This window comes from Rhipicephalus microplus, chromosome X (genome assembly GCF_043290135.1).
Source record: "Rhipicephalus microplus isolate Deutch F79 chromosome X, USDA_Rmic, whole genome shotgun sequence".
Classification (NCBI taxonomy): domain Eukaryota; kingdom Metazoa; phylum Arthropoda; class Arachnida; order Ixodida; family Ixodidae; genus Rhipicephalus; species Rhipicephalus microplus.
The window spans coordinates 127,104,795-127,120,872 of NC_134710.1; the positions used below are offsets into that span (position 1 = coordinate 127,104,795).

General features: G+C 41.6%; 1 protein-coding gene across 2 annotated transcripts; it reads left to right on the plus strand.

Annotated features, from left to right (window-relative positions):
• Window positions 1-26: 26 nt before the first annotated feature.
• Window positions 27-15,453, plus strand: LOC119176416 (protein C19orf12 homolog). Of its 2 annotated transcripts, XM_075877642.1 has the most exons (3): window positions 27-832; window positions 1,988-2,211; window positions 13,746-15,453. In XM_075877642.1, exons 2-3 carry the CDS (start codon window positions 2,052-2,054, stop codon window positions 14,003-14,005), a joined length of 420 nt encoding a protein of 139 aa, XP_075733757.1. In that variant the 5' UTR covers window positions 27-832; window positions 1,988-2,051; the 3' UTR covers window positions 14,006-15,453. The 2 variants fall into 2 exon arrangements, with proteins under 2 accessions (XP_075733757.1, XP_037283575.1); XM_037427678.2 differs by lacking the exon at window positions 27-832 and having other exon boundaries at window positions 1,478-2,211.
• Window positions 15,454-16,078: the final 625 nt, after the last annotated feature.

The window sequence follows — 16,078 nt, forward strand, 5'->3', positions numbered from 1 at the left end:
CAGTGCATGGGAGGGTGGGAGGGTCTATTTGCTTGCCTTTGTCAACGCTTCTTAAAAAAAATCTATGCCTAGAACGTCGCGCTTTTTTCAATTGGGAGCTTTTTGCTAGCACAAAATCTCGGAGGCTATGTCTCCTGTCACGTGTTGCGACCGTTCGCCGCTTCGAACCGCTCGCCTCCGTACCGCTCAGTGTCGTAACGGCCGCGTTCACGTAACATTACCATGCCCATGGAGGAAGGAAAGGTGGAGGAAGGAACATTTCCTTCCTCCGTGACCATGCCGCTTTGTCACGTGACATCATAGCTGCTCGGAGGCAACTGTGTGAGCAATGCTGTATTCGCAGGGCGCACGGAGCAGCAGGGGGCGACCACCAAAGGCGTTCGCCTTCGTACCGGAGGGAGAGGGTAAAATTCGAATGTAGCTTGGCACGTTCGCGGCGCACGTTCCAGGCATAATTTTTCTAGGAGGCATTGCCTTTGTTAACTCGCGGCTACACGGAGGAATGCGCGGCTAGGTACTGCACTAGGGTGGCCAATCCTTCTCTGGTAAGGGAGTGCGTTACCGGTGGTGGTCACTGGTGAGGCCGCAGGCACTTCCATCTCCACGCGGATTATCTTTTATAATACGGTTGGAAACTGCGTGGCACCGGGATTCGAATCACGGACCTCTTGCATGCGAGACTGATACTCTAACCACTACGCCATCGCCGCGGCCATTACTAGTAGTAGTTCACTACTATAGTACTATAGTATATTCTAGTTCACTATAACTACGTATAACCGTCACCGGCTGAGGACAAAGAGAATACACGTAGAACATGTAGCCCATAAAGGTACGTGTTTTCTTCGTGTGCTCGTGTTTTTGCGCTGTCTTTCCTTTACGGTCTACCCAAGGAGGCTTAAAGAAATTGCAGGAGTGGAAATAGCCCGCGAGTGAAGCCGTGCCTATGGCAAGAACTAGGGGCGTGATAAAGTATCACTATCGTATCTCTGTTCAGCGCATGGATGAAGGATGGTTCAGCGATTAAGAACGGAGCGTTTCTCTCGCACGCCCAATTAGTGTAACGTGGAAACTTTTTCGGGTCTCATAGTGCTCCAAGTGCGTCTTAGTGTTACTAGTTTTTCTTAGTAAGCCTCTAATTGGAGGCAAAGTTCTTTGGAGATTCAGTCACCCATACTCTTTCCTGTGTGTTATTTTGTCGAAAACAACTATCTTTTTAGATAGAATTAACGTAGCATTCAAACCTAACTCTAAGATGGCACTACCAGAAAAGAGCACGTTACTGACATCTTGGCAGGGCAAAAGCTGGCTTCACTTCTGCCAGATAACACCTCTTCTGCTGGCAAGGCATGAAGGAAGAAAAATAGTTTTTTCATTCTCCGTGTGGCAAGGCATTGCGGGAGCTTTCAATCTAGTTGTTTTTGTTCCACCATGTATTTCTTTTCTTTGGCTGTAATATAGCCGTATCGAGCCGCTAGAGGCAAGTATGAGAGTCGGTACCAGTGACGTCAGTAGTAGAATCACAGAACACCTACCAGTTTGTAGAATCGCATAGCGCATTGGGTGCTTGTTTACGTTATTTACGTTCCGCTGTGCAGCTGGCAAGGGAGAATACTTTTAACGGCGCGTACTTTACATAGATTTTGTCGTTTTGGATACTTTGACAGTACCTCACCAAGATTTACGCGGGCAGTTCGTTTCTACAGTGTCTTTGGGCTGTGCATGAAGAGACCTCCGCCAAGAATACGTATACAAGATTTGGTCGTTTTGGATACCTATGCAGTACCTCACCAAGTTTTACACGGGCAGTTCGTTTCTACAGTTGTTTCGCGCTCCGCATGAAGAGACCTTTAAGAATACGTAGGGGTAACCGCCACGTCGGACTAATTTTCCTTGAAGTGTTGCGACGCATTGCTTAACGCTGCGTCATACCTCCGCTAAGAAAGTACCAGAAAGACAATATTAACCTTTCTTTGGTTTCCTTCAGTGCTAGTGGAACTCGCCCAGACTCACGCCGGGCCTTCGTTGGGGTGGCTACCTTGACCGCTGACATGCCTGTCAAGAGGGACGAAATGTTGGACGTTCTGTGCATGGTGTCTAAAGAAGAAAACTTGAGAGTGACACTGAAGCATTCGGCTAAAGGAGGTCTTATCACTGGCGCAACTGCGATGGCAGCCGGCTTTCTTATGGGACCTGTTGGGTTAGCAGTTGGTGAGTACTTTTACGAATTGTTCCACTATTTTAACAAGCTCTCCTTGAATGCGTTGGATAAGAAATGGTACCTATCGCCTACATAGTTTCTGCGTCGCAACACTAAGTAGTAGTCGGAACCAGGAATTCATGTCTGTTCCCACTGCAGTGCACTCTAGCGACTGTAGTTAGGACCCTTTCGCGCGGATGAGGCATCTGTGCTGCTCGCTCTTCAGTGTACAGAATGGGCTGAAGTGTTGCACACTACGAGTGTGTGAAAGTGTTCTCAATTTAAGTGCAGCCTGTAGTGAGCGGTCTTGTGTTGCTTTCGACGTCTGTTAGTTTATAACACCCCTCATGACTACTCGCGTATTTCATTATAAAGTAATGCAATAATCCGATCGGCCTATTTTGTGTTTTGTTTTAGGTTTAATGCGTTCTCAATTGATGCCGCTGATATCTGGTATAAGCTCAGAGGCTCTTGAATATATTTTTTTTTGCATCTAAAGTCGTTCCTGATGGTCCTGCATGATGTTAAACAAGGTGCTTAATCGTACCGCTGCCTTAGCCTCGAGCATCTACAATGGCAACAAAACTTCTATCTTTGCTAATGTATGTAGACCTCCTAAAGAAACAAGAGTGTTAAACACAAGGCAATTATTGAGACAAGCACCATTTGTAAGGCATATATAACTATTATTGAATGCCGACTCTTGAATACTTCCCGAAGGTAACTAGTCCCCTTTCGTTCTGCAGTGTTTTGTATTTTATATTTAAGATTTTAATCAGTAAAATAAATGCATGAATGACTAGTTCCTGATTATATGTCTCAATACACAGCGACATGTTTTCTCATTTTGCCATAAATTATGAAGTTACATAACTTCATGCTGGTTCGCCGTCAACCCATTTCTGGGGGGTGCATTTTTTACATAACTATTTACAGATTGCATGTGCTTGGCCCATTTTTGGCAGCAGGTCTCCATTTTATAGAACGGCATCTAGAAAGAGGTCATAATTGTGTTCCACTGTTGAACTGTCTGCACTGTGCACAACTGCTAAATTTGGCTGAAATGGTCACAGCAGTGTACGCTATTTGTGGAGTGCACTGGCATATTTGAACACTCCAAGTCTTGCATTATGTCAAGGTGTTAGATAGACATTGACACCTTAGCAACCTGCAGGCCAGCCTTCGAACACCCTAAATAAATTTCTGCAGTAGCTTTTATACAGCCTGTTCTGGTTTTATAGGCATTCCACTCTCTTTTCTTTGAAAAAAAAAAAAAAAGAACTCTTCCAAAAAAATTTTGAAAGTCACTTTGGTGAATCATGGTAAAGGAGCTTCACTGGTATATTGAAGTAATTAACCTTGCTTCATAGTGTTTGCGTACTTGCATACCCTGCATTCCTTTTAGTGCATCATAGATAGCTCTCACACGTTTCAAGAATGTGAATCGGACAGCTTTGAATGAGCGCTGGTACATATGTGCAGGGGCGTAGGCAGATTTATTTTATTTTTTCTTTAGGTGGGGGGGGGGGGCACTTTTTTTATTTGAAGTAAGGGCTGGGAAGGGAAGTGGTTATTTTGCCCTCTGTATGCCATAGAGAAAAAAAGGGGGGGGGGGGGGGGGACATTGTGTTATTTTGTTGCTACACCACATTATATGTGTATGTTTGTGCAATAATCTCCTGCTTGTTGCTTTAGCCTTGTTGGTCTATACTTTTTAAAAAGAAACTTTTTTTATTTGAAGTAAGGGCCGGGAAGTGGCTATTTTGCCCTCTGTATGCCATAGAGAAAAAAAATTGGGGGTGGACATTGTGTTATTTTGTTGCTACACCACATTATATGTGTATGTTTGTGCAACAATCTCCTGCTTGTTGCTTTAGCCTTGTTGGTCTATACTTTTTAAAAAGAAAGCTGCTATGAGATCGCGCGGAATTAGAATGAAAACCTAGCTCCAATGACACAGTGGGGCTTGAAATTGGGTCTGCTGGGTGCCAGCCTAGTATTCTACCTCTGAGCTAGGCCGGTGCTTTTTTTTTTTCATGGTATTTATTAAAGTACTTGGGCAATAAAGACAAAATCAAGCGAACAAAAGTACGATCAAATCGCGAAAGTAAGTGTTCAAGCGTTACTCATAAACACTAAATGGCTGACACAGCGCGAGTTCCTCACATGGAGAGTTCTTCACATCGTGTTATACAAACAAAAAAGGGGTGAGGTCAAACAGTTCTCTAAGACGGAGTACCAGTCCGGTCTAAAGTCTAGCTCGTCGTAAATGTTTTTTAGGTGGATAGCCATTTGAATGAAGTGTGCGCTTGAAGAGGTGGTGGGCTCTGCATTGCGGTCTTGCATTCGTGTCTTCCACAAGCTGTGCAAACCCATGAGGAAAAACATATCATATGGTACTTCATCAAGCGTTGCTGGTAGAAGATAATGTATTGTGTGAGAATTAATGACGAAACGTTTTTTCAGTGCTCGTTGAAGGACATCCCAAAATAGTATGGCATCTTTGCAGCTAACAAAGCAATGTTCAATCGTTTCCGGCACATCACATAGACGGCAGTTAACAGACGGAATGAAAATGCCTTTTCTTTCTAACCATGTGTTTACCGCCAATGTTTCAGAGTGGAGTTTATAGAAGAATGTTTTTGAATTCGGTGGAATGTACATTTTGCGCACTCGCTTCAACACATCGTGACCTGGAAGATTGGAGTACAGTGAACGGTACAGTGGAGGTGGGAAGAGTGTACTCAGTAGGTCCTTATACATCACCTTGCGTGATACTGTGTACAGGTATTCTACAGAAAAGTGAGCTTTAAGGAACTGAACTGCGAGGTAAACTTCTTGCATGAATCCCCACAAGTATGGGCGTTCGGAGAAGTTGGATGAAACAATTAAATCTGGTAAGGAATCAACAAGTGTAACCTGCAAGAAGGAACGGATTACAGGATGGGAATTGTCTCGAAAAAAGAAGAATCGGGACACTATTTGCCATAGATAAAGGTGTTTTAGTCCTAACCCACCCTCACTAACTGGCTTGAATATATTATCACGACGCATGGGCTCGAAAGTCGAAGACCATATGAAAGTAGCGAAAATCCGATGAAAGCGTATATAGAATCTTGCGCAATGAATAAGTTGCAATACATAGTAAAGCTTTGTCGCTAAGAAAGTATTGCAAGCTTCAGCTCTCCCAAATATCGAAAGTCGATAGGGAACAAATGTCTGGGCCTGTCGTTCAAGCTTAGGGACGCGTTCCTTCCAGTAATGCGCACTGAATCTATATGCATGCAATGGTACACCGAGGTATGTTGGAGGAGTTCTTGTCCAATTAATCCCTGCAAAGTGGTTCGGTGTGCTACCCCACAAGCCAAACCACAGTCCTAAACTTTTTGAGGCATTTAAACGAGCTCCTGATACTACGCCAAACTTTTCAATAGTATATACCACATTTTCGACACTTGGTTTATCTGTGCAAAAAAATGCGGCATCGTCTGCATAAGCCAATACTTTAACATCACTGCCTAATATTCTAAAGCCACGAATGCAACTCGACTGTATTATGCTTAAGCACAGTGGTTCTCGATAAAGTGCAAATAAAAGAGGTGACATCGGGCATCCCTGTTTTACAGAAGAGCGAATAGAAACTGGCTTGGAGAGTTGACCATTAACTATCAGACGAGTTGAGCATTCATTATAGCATAATTTAACGCCTTTAAGAACAACTTTGCCAACATTAGCTTGTTCGAGAAGAGAAAAAAGGAAGGAATGAGGAACACGATCAAAAGCTTTTGCAAGGTCTACCTGTAGCATTGCAAGATGTTTTTGAGAACCATGACAGTATTGAAGCACTGTTCGAGCGACATGTATATTTGTTTGTATGGATCGACCTCTGATCCCACATGTCTGATGAGACCCAATGAGGATCGACATAGCAAATTGCAACCTATTTGCTAATACTTTTGCGAAAATTTTGTAGCCCACGTTTGACAGCAATATTGGTCTGTAGCCCTCGACGAAGTGAAGTTTTTCCTTGTCAGTTGTTTTCGGTATTAACACAGTGTGACTTTTGCAAAAAGATTGTGGGAGTGTATCCATGTCATAACTCATCTGAAAAATATTCAGCAATATAGGAGCAAGTGTTTTCTTGAAAGCTTTGTAAAATAAAATTTGGCCGGTGCTTGCGACTTGTTGGCAAACTTGCCTTAGGCAGGCTTTATGTCAGGAAAGCAATCGCATTAATACGACTTATGAAGCGTTTTAAAACAGCGAAAGAACAACCAGTCATCACACAATGTGAATAGCGTAACGAGTGGGTAGTCCAATGCTCTAACTCATTACAAAATCATGTTCTTGTTCCCCTATTAACTGTGGCGCATACCCACTTCAGCCATAATTCCTCATCGTCGTCAGCCACTGCATGAACGATTGGCACGAAATTCCTTGCAAGTGTATAGCAGATACCACGCTTCTCAGAAGAATGACGAAAAATAGCCTAGCGAATTCCGGCCTACTACTCAAAAAATTTCTTACTAATGCCCTAGTGGGTACCAAGCAAGTGTACTTGCAGTAGTTACCCAATCAGTGTTTAGAAGATGCTCTGAAAGGCTGCTCTTCTAGTGTTCGCTGTGACTGTGCTGCGCCTTCTGCGCAGGCCAGGCGTTTTTTTCTTTTTCTGATGGCAGAACACAAAGCTAGCAACTGTACGTATTGCTGATAACTGACTCATTGTGGTAGCCAGCAGACAAGGTGTTGCGCTACTTGACTCGAGAATTCAAATTCAATTCCTGGCCATGGAAGCCACTTGTTGGTGAAATGCAAGAACACCCACAGTTAAATTTAGATACATTTAAATCAAGTTAGTCAAGGTGGAAGGAGTACTGACACGAATTTTAAATATTTTGAGAGTACTATTGTGCCTGGGAATGCAACACATATTTTTTATATCACTATCTTAAAAAGTCACTTTCGGTTTTAGTATCGAAGGGGTGGCTCCTTCGTAACGTGCAATATCAGTGTGACGTCATAGGAAGACAGTAATTCGCGACGCATTAATGGCAAATGTGTCATTTGCTCGTGGTACATGTAAACAACGATAAGTGCATTGTCTCTGGCGGTTTCTACAATTCAGGCTGTACACAGGACGCAGAGTTCGCGAACTCTGCGATGTTTTGCGATGTCTCAAAATTGTGTCACTACTCCTTTAACCTGTGCCTTCACTGTGGCATGCTTTGCAATCACAGCAAGATTTCAGGATGTTGACACCCAGAACAATGTCATTAATTTTTTTTTCTGGTGAACTCTGTAAATTCTGTAATATATTTAGCTCTGCGCTAGTATAGAAATGGTGTGTGGCACTCAGGGTTGGGCAGCGCTTAAGATACATAATTGAAGGAAGGGAATGTTTTGAATACTCATTTCTTTGTTCCTCATAACCTTAATAAAAACCAGTGGATAATGAAACCACAGAAGGTATTGGCAGCTATAATTCAATTGTACTTTTTTAAGTGTATTACAATAATTGTGATATAGATATCCAAAGGTTGTATGTTTGGTCCCTACCAGTGATTAGGTGTCTTTTCATCCACTTTACTGTTGTCACATCTTTGCTACTATTATTACAATCAGTGTGTTGGAATGAAATATTTTTGGTTTTGATTTTAGTTTCGTTCCACTGCAAAAAGTTTTGTTTATGTTCTGGAATGAAAAACAAAAAGGAATAATGATGCTTATATGTAAAAATTGGAAGTCAAACTAACAATAATAAAAATATTAGACTTGTGGTATAGTTACTTGTGTTCCTCTTATGAAAGTGGCACAGGGTAAAACACACTCATGCCACAATCTTTAGAGGAGCAGGAGTAACTGTGCCACGAATTCCTGCCAAGTGTCACAAAACAGTATGCCTCTAAATTATTGCACTATTTTTTCAAAATTTAATTACAAAATTTTTGAGGAGGTTTAATGCCCAGTGTCAAGGGAGTGAGCATAACCTCAGTAGCAGCACATCAATCAATCAGTCAATCAATCAATCAATTCTTTATTTGCAGGCATCAGATATAAAAATATGAAAACTGGTTGGACCCATAGCCAAAGGCTAGTAGTCCAATGATAAATAAAAAATAAGATTTCCATGTACAAAAGGAAGATGCAGAAATGTGAATGGATATAACCATTTTACATTTTTAAATTGCTCAAGCGTGCAAAAGGAAAGCAAATGTACCGGTAAGTGCAGAGTTACAATTCTAGGTAAACATGTAAAGGCAGTAAAACAAGGTAATTTCATGTATTAATATACAAAGTTAAAATTTATATGTTTAACCTCAAGGAAAACTGGTTTTGTTAGCAGGTTTCAGGAAACTACTGACAAGCAAAAAAAAAAAATGACATCCTGATTGTTAACACTGAAGCAACATCAATCAGACTAAGCGAGTGTTTTTTAAGCACAGATGAAAAATTTTTTGTTCATTTTATTTTTGCTGGTAGTTTATTCCAGACTTTTGCTCCTGAAAACTGCAGCAAGCATTACCCGTCACAGAGTTCACTCTGATGTGCGTGACCGCTATTCTGATAAAACCAATTTCAAAGCCGAGAATACTCTCTCCAGCTAGCCTGCATGACAGGCACACGAAAGTCCACTTGCTTTAAGCTAAACATTTATGTTTGCCACTGTTTACATTTTTTACACAATTTATACTTATCTTTACTTCAGAATGGCCACCTGAGATGCGCACTGTTACTGTACCTTGAGATATGTGCGCATTATTGCTGACATTTCATGACCTTGTTTGTTGCAGGTTGTCATGTTTTACTGTGCACTGAAAAATTATATAAAATTCTTTGTTGTCACTCCGTAACAAAATAATAGGTAACGTTCCGGTTACGTGTTTCTTTTGGGGAAATATTGCTTTCTTTTTTCATTTTTTTGACTCACTGATTACAATACATGTAAAACAGAACGATTAACACTGCTTATACCTGCCTTGGCTTCAGTATTTGCTGGTTTTTTATCAAAGGTACATGTATCTTAGATACTGTATCTATCTTTTATACTCTTTGGGTATCTTGTATCTGTATTTCTGATAAACCTAGGGGTGTTCGAATATTCGAGTTTCACATTCAAATAGACTAATACCTAATCGTATACTTAGATGCGACTTTTGAAAAGGTTTTCGAAGTTTCGATTAATTTGGCTAGACGAATATTCAGAACATGACCAAGGGAATTGGTGCAACTTGGTTAGGGTGAGGTAGCTAGAACTAATGCGAATGTTGTTAGAATGGGCCAGTCTTTCATTAAAACTTTCTCTGATATCCTGGTTTAAAAGTGAACACATTTTATTTGAAAGGAGATTGTCATTTTCACATGTTATAAAAAACACAGCAGAAAACGATCAAGCCCTTGACAACTTCACTTCCAAAACGAAGGCTAGGATTTCTTCTGTTGCGTACGCCACAAGCGCTGCTAAACCTCCCATTTTTGGCCTGCGAACACCTTGGTGATTGGTTCGAAAACTTGTTCACGCTGTGCAGTTGCCTTTGCCGCACTGCACCACTCGTTCAGAATCTACCATCATGTAGTGTGCAGTTAAAATGCTGCTGTGAACAGGCGCCCGAAGATTTGTGGGCCTGAACCACTTATGATGATGAAGCTCAACATTATTATTGTAAGGTAAACCGGAAACATCGTAACATCACGGTAAGAGAGCCTGAAGCCAGGTCGTGTGGAACAGATTGTGTTAACAGATTGTGTTTCTGCATAACAATTTATAGTCTTTTGATACCATAAAATGGGGGGGTTACCTTGTGCCTGCAGGGGTTACTTCGTGACACTCACTCAGGTTTCTGTATTTTAAATCTCGCGCCAGCAAGCAATAGGCCGCTCAAAAAGCTCGCCTGCCATGCCAAGTGACCTATGGACATCCGGCCAAAGTTCCCATGCTGCGTAGCCATTCTAGGCACTGACATGTTGACTGGTGTTTTGGCGCGCATTCTCGAAGCACCGTAAACTTATTGTGCTCGACCCGTCCCTACGAGAAAAACGGCGAAAACTGGTATATACTTGTGATTGTTATTATGTAGGCTAAAATAAACTGTAACATGAATTTAATCAAGTCATGTCTGTTTACGGTTATAGAAAGGAAACTGAAATATTGATACTTCTTGGGGTAACTTTGTGACACGCCAACTGTAGCAAAATTACCCTAAGAAGGGCAGTTCTTCTTATGTTATCAGAGCTAGACGACCTTGGAAGAGGTCTCCTCTTGAAGACAACAGCGAAGAAGAAAGCAGTAAGAAATAATCGTCTTTAGATGGTCAGCACAGCGACAACAAAAAGTGGTCGGAAACAGATACAGTTGATTCTGAGGTACTCTCCGGAAGTCTTGACAGGTTATCTGAAACGGACACTTTTACCCCTTCCGTGATACTAAATACTAGCAACGTCTCAAGAGCCCATGGTGCGGGTTCCGGAGAAAGAACCTTCAAGAAGGTTGACTTCGTCATAGTGAAGTTCAAACGACAATTTTACCCGGGAAGAGTGACGGCAGTCAAACATGATGGGTGCATCATCAGCACTATGGAGAGGACTCAAAATAATTGGAGATGGTTGGATCGCAAAGACGCAGTTTGGTACTCAAAGGAAGATTCTGTACTCAAATGAATCTCCTAGGCCAGTAGGCAAATGGGGCATCTTAGAGGTGAAAGATCTTGATTGAAGAGGTACATGTATGAATAAGTTTTCATAGAATTGTGAGGTTGCTCGAGCCGAAACCAATCGTAGATAACTCAAATAAACTTTTGATGAGGTAACTTCGTGCAGCCTTTTTTTTTCCAACCATATTCAGCGAAGAACAACATTGTCACAAAGTTGCCCCATATAATGAATGTGCATTTTTAATGCAAATGGCTTTATTCAGATTAAAAGCTGTCACAATGTTGCCCCATAATGGGGCAACATTGTGACAGCTTTTATTCTGAATAAAGTCATTTGCATTAAAAATGCACATTTATAGAACATTGTGTCATATGAGGGAAGGTTTTAGAAATGTACCATTATTAATTCGTGATAATAGTGATAATTCTCCAGCAAGGAAAGGAAAACGTGCAAAATCTGTCATAGCAGTCACTCAGTGCGTTTTGTGTTTAATGACATGAGCAGATTTCATTTTTGTGTTGTTTCATTCCATTTTGAATTATATTTTGTATTCAATTTAATATTTCACACATCTCTATATATGTCAAATAATAAATATGCTGTGTATGTTAAAATATAGGCTAAAAAAGATGCACATATAGACCCTCAATAAATGCACATATATACCCCATAAAGTGGACGGAGTGATGCCCACCACTGTAGCTCAATTGGTAGAGCATCGGACACATTATTCGAAGGTCGCAGGTTCGGTCCCTGCTAGTGGTACATTCTGTTTTCGTCCACTTTTATTTCTTCACATTCACATGACAATTACAACTAATAAGATTGCCTATACGTTTATTTGCATAAATATCTGTTATTTCTCATTATTATTGTGTCTAACAAAGAAAAACAAGCCCTTAAATTTCCACTTCTTTTCTCTATTCATAGTGAGGGTCTCATTCTGGCAGACTTAGTGCCTTCAGGAAGTATGCAAGGGATCGTTAGTCAGCTGCTGGCTCGTGATTAGATCACCTGCTACGTGATTCCAATAGGCAAAAAAGCAGTTTTCCACACTTGCCGTCATGGCTAAGAACGGCGCTGATTGACACTCCTAGATATAAAAAAGCGTAGAATTTTTGCCGCGCTGTACTTTTGCGCTCTTATGAGCGCTGTACTGTCACGTCAAGCCCAGACCACCTCCTGGGCATATTTATTACTACCTTGTAATCATCTTCCAGCAGTTGCGCTCCTTTCGGTACTGGCCCGCGATGTAGAAAATTCTTTAGTCTCCGAGATGCCTCCTTGGATGCACCTTTCGCATTTGTGGCTAGTACCGCATTTGTCTTATCATTTGCCTTGTTGCATCATTCATGGGCCACAACCCGTCCTTGAGCGTTGCACTCTTCAGGAGACAGCGTCTCGCCCTCAGTTTTCACAATATCCATTTCGTAGGCTTGGAACAAGCTGAGGGCCCAACTTGTCGCCTACTTCACGGCGCGCTCAAGGCCCTGCGATGGTGTACTTAAGGCGATGCCATTTTGGGAACTTGAGAGAAGTCTTACGGCTCAAAAAAAGAGGCCCACCTGGTATATCCTGGCATCTGACGAATAAGGTGATCGTATGGCGACAACTGTGATGGTCTGGAATCCTGTGGTTGTCCTTAGTCAGCCGCAAGAATAAAAAACTGTCAGAGCCTATTTGAGAGGCATCTGAGTGGCTTGGCCCCCTAGCAGCTTCTTCCCCAACCAGCATGAAGTTTTTTAAAAGGCTTCCTGGCCTTGAGTTGTTCTTCCAGTAATGAACCTAATAACAACGGTAGAGTTTATAAAAAACACTTTGTCATTTATTTAGCATTGCTCTTTATGCCTGTTTGACATTTTAAGTGTGGTACATCATTTGGTGATGTTTCAAGAGATTAAGTATTGTCATATGACTGACCTTTCTTTGGTCGTGAGTGCAAATGCATGTGTCACCACATTCTCTTTCACTCCAATGAAGCACCTTCTAATCGTACAGAGGTTGAAAGACCTTGCCATGTTGCATGGTGCAATACTGAAAAGCCAACTTTTTGAAATATACTGTGGGAACGTTTGCTGCTGCAATCGTTAGGTTGCACCAGACAAAACACTGGATGTAAGCTTTACCTGGAGCCACCTATGGCTGCCAGCAAAACATGTAAAAATTGTTCTTGTTGTATGTGAAACAGTGGCACATTAGACTTGCTCTACAATAACTTTGTAATAGTGCAGTTGCAAAAATTTTGCACTGGTCTGTTTGTTCAAACTTTGCTTTCAAAAGGAATCCAGGAATGCAATTAACTTTTTCCATGTCCTCTGTTCATATCATAATCCAACAAAAGATATTCGCTGTCTTTGATTGGCTTAGCTAGAAATGCTTCCATTTTGGGAGGGGGAGCGCAGAAGCACAGCAAAAATGTTGAAATATTTTTGCTAGATGTTTAGTAATCACCAGGATTATAACCAGTATGCGTGCAGCTACCGCATATGATGCTGACTAGAAGCACAACATGAAAAGAACTCACTTTTGTATTTCTTTCAGTCACATAGCTGGCTGTGGTAATATGAAAATTACTATCGTAGCCAAAATGTCAATCCAGGATTTGAGACACTGATCAGCACATGTATAAGTACCCGTAAGTTTAGAAAAAATTTAATTTAAAGATCATTGTAATTCCACATTCTTAGTTCTTACCCAGAAATAATAAAATTATCTCTTGATAATTTGGTACCTTTATCTTACTGGTATATTCTTTGGCCCGATATTTTTGTGCTGTTATTAACATGCAGGGTAAAACATTTGTCTCAAGAATAGTCTTCCTGGAATTCGCCTGCCGCAAGCACAAAAAAAAAAGTGTTGAAAGTGGTAAGTGATGTGCATGTGTTTCCACTTGCAGGTGGGGCACTTGGTGGCTGTGCAGCTGCAATCTTGATGCGAGACAAGTTTGTGTCTGCTGCTGAGATCATCAGCAACATGTCTGATGACCAAAAGGACGAGCTTATCACAGCTGTGCAACGAGCTCTCTCAGACATTGAAGTTATGGACATTGTGGAGATGTGTGCTCTTCTTTGTGGTGATATCCATATCAAAAAGCGTATCATTCGTGCGATGATTGACTATTTTCACAACCAGATGCGCTTGGAAATCATTGACTGACGATTATTGCTTTGGGAGTGCTACCATTTCAAGTTTTTCCAAGTTTCATGGCATGATCTCCTTTGTTGGAAGGTTTTCTCTTGGTTTCTGCCTATGTAAATTCATGTTCATATGTGAGCCTTGCACCCATTTGCAATTAGAGTACTGCTTTGGACTTCTATCAAGCACATGACTTGAACGGTACAAAAAGGAAAGAGTAGTTCCTGCTCCCTGGGATAACTAGGGAAGGTTTTTTTTTTAAATACGCTTTCTTATTCCACAAGGAACGTTTTAAAAAGATGACAGATAGAACAGAGCGCAGAGCACTCTGTCCTATCTGTCGTCTTTCTGAAACGTTCCCTGCGCACTAAAAAAGTATATTCCGAAATTCAATACCAACCAGCCCAAGTAGCCGCTCTTTTGTAGGGAAGATAATTCGCCTCTGTGCACTGGAGAAAATTTTTTAAAATCAAATCATGGCTTCACAAATGCTGAATACAATTAACTGTACAAATTCGAAATGTATAACTCAAAGGCCCCTTGTTTGTAGAAATCATTTTACAAGTTTCTGTCAAAGCAGGCTTGCCTGTGGAGTTGCTTGTGGAGGCAACAGCTAATGTGAGAGAGTGAAGTGACAAGAGATTTTCTTTTTATCGAAGAAAATTATGGTCACTGAAAACACTAATTTGACGTATCAGGCTTCAATGCACCAAATTCACTCAATATAACAATAGAGGTACTCTTTTCTAAACCAACAGTAGTGCATGACACCATAGTGCTACTGACCGGGCCCATACCCAGGAATTTTTTTTGGGGGGGGGGGGGGGGCATGTTTATGTGTCGGACGGCTAATTTTGGCAACTGGGGGTTCATGTGAAGGCGTGCAAGCACTTAAGTATCAGCCTAAAAGTTGAAACAAAAAAATTTCTGGAGCTGTCGGAGCTCCCTCAACTCCCCCCTAGTTATGGTCATGCTACTGACAGATCCATTCAGGCTTACTGTTACATTTAGCTTTTAGGGACATGAAAGTGCTAGAGGATCCATAATAAAGCAGAAATATTATTTCATGTATGTCTGTTCACGTATTACATATTGCCAGTCTATTTTAACACAGGCATTTGGAGATCTCAAGTGAACGAGGCCATATTCACCAGTATGTATGTACATCTAAGCGTAATATAATACTGATTTTTTTTTCTGCTTGAGGTAGTGTGTTTGCATCTCACTGTAAGCTTTTTTTTCCCAGTATGTTTGGTAGCAGCAGCTTGGAGGCATTTGGCAGGAGGCATTGCAACAAGTGTCTTGAGAAAAGGTGAGGTGTCAAGTTTAAACAACTTTCTCACTCATTATAGAGTGGGTTTCACGCATTATATGCGATTTTAATGATTGTCAAAAACACTGCCAACATTTTATGCTCTGTGTAATATGTTTAGTTACATAGATAAGAAGGGCTTCTTGAGGCAAAGCAAGCACTACTGAACCGTTGGAAGGGTCAGCGCCTGAACCGAAGACTGTGGAAGAAGATAGCTGAGGTAAACAGATCAGTCGAGGAACATTGTCGCGCACTATCCAGGCAGCAATGGGACGAAATCTGCAACTCCGTCGATGGTCAGATGCGCAATGGCAAGACATGGAATATGTTAAAGCATCTCCTCAACGAAAACACCACCAAAACAAATCAAAAGCATGTTATCGCTCGAATTTTGCATAAAGAGATAGGGCGCACTACAGAACAGCAAGTTGTGCAGCGGCTCGTGCATAAGTACCTCCCAATCAAAAGAGGATTGGCACCACCAAGTAGACAGTACCAGGGCAGGCCCAATCCAGGTCTTGAGGGCGACTTTAACATCGAGGAGATCAGAAGAGCCTTGCATGATGTCAACGGCAGGTCGGCCCCTGGCCCGGACGGTATATCAAACAAGGCCCTTCGTAACCTTGATGACGATTCAATTGAAACCCTGAAGGATATGATCAATGCAGCATGGAAAGAAGGCAGGGTGCCAGAGCAGTGGAAGCTAGCCAGGACGATCCTTATTCCTAAGCCAGGAAAGCCCCCTATCTTGGACAACATGAGGCCAATATCCTTGACATCAT